Source organism: Bison bison, unplaced genomic scaffold (genome assembly GCF_000754665.1).
Source record: "Bison bison bison isolate TAMUID 2011002044 unplaced genomic scaffold, Bison_UMD1.0 scf7180017864495, whole genome shotgun sequence".
In the NCBI taxonomy this organism is placed as follows: Eukaryota; Metazoa; Chordata; class Mammalia; order Artiodactyla; family Bovidae; genus Bison; species Bison bison.
In genome coordinates this window covers 6,070,068-6,080,054 of record NW_011495054.1, presented here as the reverse complement: position 1 = coordinate 6,080,054, position 9,987 = coordinate 6,070,068, and the positions used below count along the sequence as shown (strand labels likewise).

General features: G+C 48.4%; 1 protein-coding gene across 1 annotated transcript in view; it reads left to right on the top strand.

Annotated features, from left to right (window-relative positions):
* MSI1 (musashi RNA-binding protein 1) overlaps window positions 1-9,987 on the top strand; it is a 24,678-nt gene that overhangs the window by 11,493 nt on the left and 3,198 nt on the right. The window contains exons 5-8 of the mRNA XM_010828839.1: window positions 403-485; window positions 1,048-1,165; window positions 4,266-4,346; window positions 5,528-5,584. Coding sequence (XP_010827141.1) covers window positions 403-485; window positions 1,048-1,165; window positions 4,266-4,346; window positions 5,528-5,584 — 339 coding nt within the window. The remainder of the gene's footprint in view (window positions 1-402; window positions 486-1,047; window positions 1,166-4,265; window positions 4,347-5,527; window positions 5,585-9,987) is intronic.

Here is a 9,987-nt window from a genome sequence, read left to right as displayed (position 1 = left end):
TTGTGTGTGTGTGTATCTGTATACAAAAATATACTTGTCCATGTTCATGTACGTTTTTAAAAGTATTTGTGTGTGTATTTTAAAAGTATTTCTATTTCTCTCTCTGGAAAGCATCTGAGGAAGAGAAAAGGCATGTTGAATGTGATATGTGTCACAGCCCTGCCTCTTTCTAATTTGCTATGTGATCTTGGGCCAGTCACTTCACTGAGCCTTGGTTTTCACGTCTATGATTTGGGAACTGAAATCCTGTCTCATCACGTAATTGAGAGGTTGCCAGGGTGCGGGTGAAGCCTCTCATTAATTCTTAGACACTTGCCTGTAAGAAGGGAGTGGTGCTCTTGGTATGACTTGGGGCTGGGTTTTGACCAGGAGCCCGGTTCTGACCTTGCCTTTGCCCTCCAGGGTTCGGCTTTGTCACGTTTGAGAGTGAGGACATCGTGGAGAAAGTGTGTGAAATCCACTTCCACGAAATCAACAACAAAATGGTGAGCAGGTGGACTTCCCTAGCAGTGCAGTGGTTAGGACTCTGTGCTCCCACTGCAAGGGGCACAGGTTCAATCCCTGGTTGGGAACGTTGTGCATGATGTGCAGAGGGAGACCGGGTCTCTAGCCTGAGTCAGTCAGGGAATGCTTGGAGGTTCTGGAGGCAGTCAGAGAGGCCTCACAGTCCGTGGGCCAGAGCCAGTTTTTTCACCCCCCTGAAAGTGTGGACAGGAACATGGCATTTAGAAAGCACAGCTGGTGGGCTCAGAGGGACTTGGACTGAAATCCTTATTCCACCACTTCCTAGTCTAGTCATTGGACAGATGACTTCCCCTCTCTGAGCCTCAGTTCCCTTGTCTGTAAAACGAGAGTGTCAGTAGTACCTCCATCCATTTCAGGGCCGGTGTAAGCATTTGATGAACCACTGCATGCTCAACCCATCTCTAGCACATTGCGATCACGCCAAAAATAGTAACTATGAAATGAACAAGAGGCCTGCCAGGGAATAGGAGGGTCCATGACCCTGGGTCTATAGGAGGGACTGACTGCCGGATCTCATTGCAGGTGGAATGTAAGAAAGCTCAGCCAAAAGAGGTGATGTCACCGACGGGCTCGGCCCGGGGGAGGTCTCGAGTCATGCCCTACGGGATGGACGCCTTCATGCTGGGCATCGGCATGCTGGGTATGTGCTAGGCCTGCACCTGTGGCTTCTTCCTGCCCAGAACTGCACCTGGGGCTACCAGGAGCTGTGTGGGTGTTGCCTTTCCTCTGTGGTCTGCCCTCCTGTCTGGGAAGACAGTGCCCAGGGTGTGTGGACCAAGGATCTCAGGGCTGGCAGTCCTAACCAAGGTGGGTGATTTGGTTGTGGGGTGCTGCCCTCTGGTGGTGACCGAAAAAAATGGTCCAGTTGCTCCTTATTAATTGGTCCTTCTGTCCATCCCACTGTTCAATTTGTTTGTCCACTCATCCATCCAGTAAGTAGTTATTGAGCAACTATAAATGCCAGGCCCTGTGCCAAGAATTACAGCAGTGACTTTCCTTGGAGCTTTATGGTCTGGCAGAAAAAAACAAATAAGTCCCTGGTGGCTCAGTGGTAAAGAATCTACCTGCCAATGCAGGAGACACGGGTTCCATCCTTGAGTCAGGAAGATTCCCTGGAGAAGGAAATGGCAACCCACTCCAGTGTACTTGCTTGGAAAATCCCTGGACAGCGGAGCCATGGGGTCGCAAAAGAGTTGGACACAACTTAGTGACTAACAACAAAAACATTCTAGGTTTCGGATGGAGAAGCGTAGGGAGCATGGTCACAGTGAAACTGACCAAGACTTGGAGACGCTAGGATAGACGTGACATTTAAGCTGAGTCTGAGGGTTGAGTAGGAGCTAAGTCATGGGAGGGCAGGGAGCAGGGGAGGGCAAAAATGGTCAGGCAGATGGAACAGCATTTACAGACGCACATGCCTTTGGGAAGGTAGAGATAAGCCTGTTTCTTCTTGTTTGTTCGACTAATATTTATTGAGCAGCTTCTGAGAAATAGGACCTGCCTTCATTGTAATTCCCATCAAGTGAGAGACAAGATTAAACAGACCGTGTCACCACAGACTGACTGCAGGCTGTGGGAGGCCTGAGGAGGCACCTAAATCGACCTGGGGGTTGGGGAAGCTCCCTGGGGAGGGGGGTCAAGGTCACCAAGAGCCTTGGAAGATGAACAGGAGTCAGCAGTGCTTGGGGCCCTTGACCAAGGGTGAAAAATCTGAGCTGGGACCCCAAGAAGGTCACAGTCTTCCTGGAGAGACAAGCTGTATATACACAGAAAGAGAACACTAACAAGGGGGTCTTTATGCTGGAGATGGGGGAGGGGTGCCCTGAGGACTCAGAGAAGGGGGTACAGCAGGGCTAGAGGGTCAGGAATGGGATCACAGATAGAGGGGTGAGGAGCACACCCACCAAGTGGAACATTGTCTGCGCCTAAAGTTTTGTTTTTGTTTTTTGACTTTTTATTTGAAAGTAACTTTATATTTTCAGAAGAATTGGAAAAATAAAGTAGTATTACCAAAAAATCCATATACCCTTTACCAGATTCACCTGTTTGTTTTTTTTTTTTTTAAGATTTTTTTCTAATGTGGATCATTTTAAAATCTTTATTGAATTTGTTACAGTATTGCTTCTTTTTTAATGTTTCGGTTTTTTGCTTGAGAGGCATGTGAGATATTAGACTTGGTTGGGGGACAACCAAGGATTGAACTCTTAATCCCTTTGGAAGGTGATGTCTTAACTAGTGGACCACCAGAGAAGTCCCCAGATTCACTTATTGTTAACATCATACCCTATTTGCTTTTCTCATTTCCTCTATAAGTGTATGTGTGTATATATATATACACACACACACATATGTGTACACACACACATATATGATATGCTTATGATTTTTCTCTAAATCATTTGAGGGTAAATTACTTAAGTGTGTATTTCCCAAGATTAGGGGTGTGCTTTCATGAAACATTGTAATTATCAACTTCATATATTTATATTGATAAAATATTTTAATCTAGTCTATTATTTTCTGATTTTATCAGTTGATCCAATACTGTTCTTTATAGCTATTTCTGTCCTCTAGAACAAGATCCACCAGAATCAGTTTTTGAATTTAGTTGTTCTGTTTCTTTAGCGTCCTTTGGAACTTTGAGAAAATTTTCTTTTCAAAACAATTTACTAGCTGGTTTTACCCCTTTTAAGAAGTGTGGGAGGGGCCTTCCCTGGCAGTGCAGTGGTTAAAACTCAGTGCTTCCACTGCAGTGGGTATGGGTTTGATCTCTGGTTGGGGAACTAAGATCCCACATGTGCTTGTCGAAGCCCCTCCCCCCCCCCAAAAAAAAAGTGAGGGTGGGGGAGAGAAAAGAACACCTCTAACCAATAGAGAATATTGGTTAAGAGACTTGGAGCCAGTCAGATCTGATTTTGAATCCCAATTATACCATTATTACTCACTATGTGATCTTTCTTTCAAAGCTGCAAATATCTATTATATGCATACTAACTAGTAGGCACTGTGCTGGTGATGGAGAGACAGAAATAAAAGATGGGAAAGACAGAAAATCAGCTCTTGAAGAAATCCTGGGATAAGTTCAGATACTGGTCATCAGTGCTATGAAAGGAAAAAACCAGGGTGACATGATAAATATTGAAAGGAAAAACCAGGGAGAGTCACATGATAAATACTGTTGTAACTGATGAGAGAGAGGTCTTTTGTGGGATCACTTCTCTGAGGAGGTGACATTTGAGCTGCCTCTTGCACAATGAGAAGGACACAGTCATGTGAAAACCTGAGGAAGAGTGTTCCAGGCAGAGGAATTATCATGTGCAAAGGCCCTGGGGTGGGAAGGAGCTTGTGAATTTGAAAAACAGCATGGAGGCCAGTGTGGCCATAGCAGAGTGAGAGAGGGGAGGGGCAGGGTGTAGATGAGGAGAGGATAGAGGCAGGAGCCAGAGCACGAAGAACCTTGATAAGGGTTTGGATTATTCTCAGCTAGTGTCACCTCACTGAGCCTCAGTTTCTCTACCTATAAAATGAGGCTCCTAACTGTGCCACTTGGGATTCTTATGAGGGTTAAGGAGAGAGCAAAGTGTGCAGTGGGCTTTGTATAGGGTTTGGCATGCAGATGGTATGTATGTGGTAAATGTGATTATTATTCATGATACAAAGTGGGGAGGGGAATTCGTGATACATCCTCCCCCACAGTGCTGTAGATAAAGCATCTGACACTGGTCCCCTTGCCTTATCAGGTTACCCTGGTTTCCAAGCCACGACCTATGCCAGCCGGAGTTATACAGGCCTCGCCCCTGGCTACACCTACCAGTTCCCTGGTAAGTCCTGCCCAATGTCCCTCTGCTGCCAGCATGTCCCCGGTTCCCAGGCAGTCTGACTCCTCAGGGCAGTGTTCAGGGGGTGGTGCATGGCTGGGGGGAGGTCTGGCTGCTGGAGGTTAGGAAGGAAGGGCATGTCTGAGGAAGGAGCGCCTCTCCCCACCCAGCCCCCCGTCCCGAGAAGCTGGGGGTGGGGCTCCCTGTGTGGCCCTGCATGACACCCCTCCCTCCCAGGATGACCTCTGCCAGTCTCTTGCCTTTACTCCCTACCCGCCTCCAGGGTTGCCACTTCCACCAAAAGGGCATCAGGCTTGTGGTGGGGAGTCCCCCCTGAGGGCCAGCGTTGGCTGTGTCCTTATGGAGTCACCTATAATGACCATGTGCTACAGTGAGCTCCTTCCAAGGCAGATGAGACCTTTTGAGACCCTGAATGCTGAAAAGCAATTTAAAACCACGATGATCACCACCCTCATTTGCAATTCAAAATAAAAACAACACTAGCCCTTCCCATACGTGGCAAGAAGCCCAACAAAGTTCTGAGCCTTTCCCATGATGACTATTCAATGTTTTTTTTTAATATCAAATATCATATTTTTGCAAGGCTCTTGTTTGTTTTTTCATCTTATTTCTCTGGAGGGGTCCCCTAAGCCCTTGCACCTTGGGCTGTCCAGCTATGACTCCTCTGTGCCCATGACGCTGACTAGTCCTGACAGTGATCTCCGGGGGAGGCGGGATGAGCCTGATTTTCTAGGTGAGGAAACGGGCTCAGAGGGGAAAAGTGACTGCAAAGATGACTCATCTAGAAGGTGGCAGAGCTGCTCTAGGGTCATTGCTGGCCTGCCCCCAAAATAGAACAAAAAGATGGATTCTGGGAGATGTTTTAGTGCCTTCAGACCTTTTAAGAAAAACACCAGGGACAGAAGCTCCACCATCTCCCAGTGCCCGGGGTGTAGGTGGCAACTCTGCCCACTTGTTCCTTCCTTGTTGGTCTCGCCTCTCTGTGTCTTTGTCTCCTTCCCCACCCTGGCCTGCTGGCGACCATGCTCTCCCAATCCCCAGCTCTCGGGTCCTGTGCATGGCCTGTCCCCCCATCAAGTGTCCCGTGGGTGCCTTCGTCCTCCCTGGGCCACGCACGAGGGGCCTCTCTGCATCTTCCTAAGCTGTTTTACGTTTCATTTTAGAATTCCGTGTAGAGCGGACCCCTCTCCCGAGCGCCCCAGTCCTCCCCGAGCTTACAGGTCAGTCGCTCGGATTTCGTACACCTCACAGGCCACATGGGGGAGAAAGAGAATGACCCAGGGACCGACCCCGGGAAAGCTAGGGGGACCCTGTTCTCCTGCCCTCCAGTCCTCCGGCGGTGCAGCAGCCTCGGGCACTGGCCAGTCTGCGTAGCTACATGGTCCTTAAGGGTAAGGCACAGGGCCAAGGCCAGCAGATGGAGGCGAAATCACTCATTCATCCATTTGATAAATATTTATCTAGCGCCTCCCGTATGCCAGGCACCGTGTAGGCGCTGGGATCCAGCGGTGAACCAGCCAGGGTCTCAAACTCAGAGAGGAGTGGGCGGGGTGGGGACGTCCTACATGGTGGAAGGCGTGGCTCCAGTGGTGGGCGTAGCTTCTTTCGGCCCCAGTCAGGACACGGTGGAGGGCGTGGCTCCGGCGGTGGGCGTGGCTCCGCTCTGCCTCTGCCAGGAGGCAACGTAGAAACCCGGTATGTTCAGATCCCATTTTTCCAAGAGAAGCCAGAAACCCGGCTTTCACTTTCAAGTGAATTTTTCAGTTATTTTCAAATATTAGCAACGATTTTCAAATTTTTAAGTTCCCTGAGGACCAAGCGAAACCTATTTGAGGGCCGAACCCAGCCCATTTGCAACTTGTGGGCAAGTAGGGTGATGTGTGTGGCCATCCTGGGCCATTTCTCCAGGTGGAGTTTTCACCTGGGCCTGTCAGCTCAGCTCTGGAGCTGGGGCCGGGGCGGAGGCCCACGGCAAGGGGCAAGGGGCGGATGCAGATGAGGTGAGCTGCAACGGGTTTCTCTGTTCAACCTGCTTCTCCCCTCACCCCACCCCCAGACTCCTTCCCCCAACCTAGCCGCGTGTGGAAGACATAAGCGTGGATTCTGCTTTAGATGAGACCTTCCTTCCAAGGGGTGCCCAGAGGGCCCCCAAAATGGGGGAGGGGAAAGAGGCGCCTGGGGTGAAGGAAGGGGAGGGAGTCCTGGCGGTGGGGGTGATAGAGGGTCTTCCCTGAGCAGAGTGAGTTGAGGGGCAGATGGGGGTCTTTCCTACTCATCTCAGAATTCGTATTGAGGGCCTACTGTGTGAGACAGACAGCCAAGACCTGGAGGCAAAGAAGGAACCAGACAGCAGGCTCTCATCTGCAGAACTTGTGCTCTAGAGAAAGAGATAAATACTTATTATACAAATGAGTAATGCTTTACTGTTGTGATGAGAGCATGCTGGTTTTGCTTTCAGGAAATGCCTAACTGGGCCCCAAACCAGACCTCAGGGCCCAACCCTGCCCTTAAAGAACTGAGGGAAGGAGTAGCCCCTCTGCAGACATTTTGGCCTGGGGAGGCAGTGGGTTCGAGGCTGAGCAGTTCTTGGAGGTCTGGTGTCTGAACTTTTCCCTCACCTTCAAGAGACGACAGTATTTCCTTGTGCATTTAATCAATATTTTTGTTGTGCCAAATGCTGTTCTAGGTGGTGGGGATTCAGTAGGGAGTGAGACAGACAAATTCCCTGCCCTCCTGGAGTTGACAGTCTAGTAGAGGGAGACAGGAATAAACAAGTAAATCAAGATACTTGCACCGGGTGAGAGGTTCCACAAGGAAAATAAAACAAGGAGATGTGCTAAGGTGATCGGGTCAGGACAAGGGGCTGCCTTAGTAGGGGTAGTTAGGGAAGGCTTCTCAAAGGAGGTTATGTCTTGAGAAGGTGCCAGCACTCTAAAGATCTTAGGCAAATCGTCTCCCAACTGTGCAAGCATGCTGTCCTAGATTTTCATCTCCTGGTCCAACAACCTACCCAAGAATTTTCACGAGGATTTTTTTTCCAGAGTCCCTCACCCCACTTCCAGTTCCAGTTCAAGGCTAGGGTACTAAAACAGCCCCCAGGGGCGCATCTTTGAATGGGAGACGCTGGCTCTGGATGGGAGTGTGGCCTCTCAGGGTTGCAGTGGCAGAGCCAAGCAGTAGGGGGTGCTCACCCCCAGCCGGAGGCAGCTCCAGGCTCATGACAACCCATCATTAAAGCACGGATCCCTCCTAGTTATATTCCTTCTAGTTCAGTTCAGTTCAGTCATTCAGTCGTGTCCAACTCTTTGGGACCCCATGGACTGGAGTACACCAGGATTCCCTGTCCATCACCAACTCTAGGAACTTACTCAAACTCATGTCCATTGAGTCGGTGATGCCATCCAACCATCTCATCCTCTGTCGTCCCCTTCTTCTCCCTCCTCCAATCTTTCCCAGCATCAGGGTCTTTTCAAATGAGTCAGTTCTTCCCATCAGGTGGCCAAAGTATTGGATTTTTAGTTTCAGCATCAGTTCTTCCAGTGAATATTCAGGACTGATTTCCTTTGGGATTGGCTGGTTTGATCTTGCAGTCCAAGGGACTCTCAAGAGTCTTCTCCAACAACACAGTTCAAAAGCATCAATTCTTTGGCACTCAGCTTTTTCTATAGCCTAACTCTCACATCCATACATGACTACTGGAAAAACCATAGCTTTGACTAGATGGACCTTTGTTGGCAAAATAACACTCTGCTTTTTAATATGCTGTCTAGGTTGGTCATAGCTTTTCTTCCAAGGAACAAGCGTCTTTTAATTTCATGGCTGCAGTCACCATCTGCAGTGATTTTGGAGCCCCCGAAAAATTCTCTCACCTGATTCCATTGTTTCCCCATCTATTTGCCATGAAGTGATAGGACCAGATGCCATGATCTAAGTTTTCTTAATGTTGAGTTTTAAGCCAACTTTTTCACTCTCCTCTTTCACTTTCATCAAGAGGCTTTTTAGTTCTTCGCTTTCTTCCCTAAGGGTGGTGTCATCTGCGTATCTGATGTTATTGATATTTCTCCAGGCAATCTTGATTCCAGCTTGTGCTTGGATCCAGCCCGGCATTCGCATGATGTACTCTGCATATAAGTTAAATAAGCAGGGTGACAATATACAGCCTTGACGTACTCCTTTCCCGATTTGGAACCAGTCTGTTGTTCCATGTCCAGTTCTAACTGTTGCTTCTTGACCTGCAAACAGATTTCTCAGGAGGCAGGTAAGGTGGTCTGGTATTCCCATCTCTTGAAGAATTTTTCACAGTTTGTTGTGATCCACACAGTCAAAAGCTTTGATGTAGTCAATAAAGCAGAAGTAGATGTTTTTCTGGAACTCTCTAGCTTTTTCGATGATCCAGCGGATGTTGGCAATTTGACCTCTGGTTCCTCTGCCTTTTCTAAATCCAGCTTGAACGTCTGGAAGTTCATGGTTCATGTACTGTTGAAGCCTGGCAGGGGGAGAATTTTGAGCATTACTTTGCTAGTGTGTGAGATGAGTGCAGTTGTGTGGTAGTGTGAACAGTCTATGGCATTGCCTTTCTTTGGGATTGGAATGAAAACTGACCTTTCTGTGGCCACTGCTGAGTTTTCCAAATTTGCTGGCATATTGAGTGCAGCACTTTCACAGCATCATCTTTTAGGATTTGAAATAGCTCCACTGGAATTCCATCACCTCCACTAGTTTTGTTCATAATGATGCTTCCTAAGGCCTTCACTTCGCATTCCAGGATGTCTGGCTCTAGGTGAGTCATCACACCATTGTGGTTATCTGGGTCATGAAGATCTTTTTTGTATAGTTGTCCTGTGTATTCTTGCCACCTCTTCTTAATATCTTCTGCTTCTGTTAGGTCCATACCATTTCTGTCCTTTATTGTGCCCATCTTTGCATGGAATGTTCCCTTGGTATCTCTAACTTTCTTGAAGAGATATCTAGTCTTTCTCATTCTATTGTTTCCTCTATTTCTTTGCACTGATCACTGAGGAAGGCTTTCTTATCTCTCCTAGCTATTCTTTGGGACTCTGCATTCAAATGGGTGTATCTTTCCTTTTCTGCTTTGCCTTTTGCTTCTCTTCTTTTCTCAGCTATTTACTTATAAGGCTTCCTCAGACAACTATTTTGCCTTTTTGCATTTCTTTTTCTTGCGGATGGTCTTGATCACTGCTGTTCCTTAAACACCTGCTGTGTACAAGGCAGGGTGCTAGGCGCTGTAGAGGTGGGGGGGTGGGGTAGACAGCAAACTAGGGAATAGCCAGATCCCTGTGTTTGAAGAGAGGGTCAGAGAAAAGGGGATGAGGAGACCTGGGGAAGGGAGTGGTCATTTCTTCCTGGGTGATGGTCAGGGGTGCTGAGCCAGGAGGAGGGGCACGAGGGGAGCCAGCCAGGGAGCAGAAAGAGCAAAATGGGGTTGTCGAAGCTTCAGCCCGATCTTTTGGTGGGGGGAGTGGGGGTGCGGGGAAGGCGAGAATGCACTTCTTGGTCCGTTGGTCCTTGGAGCGACAGGCCCGGTTTTTGGTGCCTGTGTCAGTCAGTCACTGGCTCCAGTTGACTTGGACTGGAAAGAGGGATGTATCTCTCGATAGCCCTG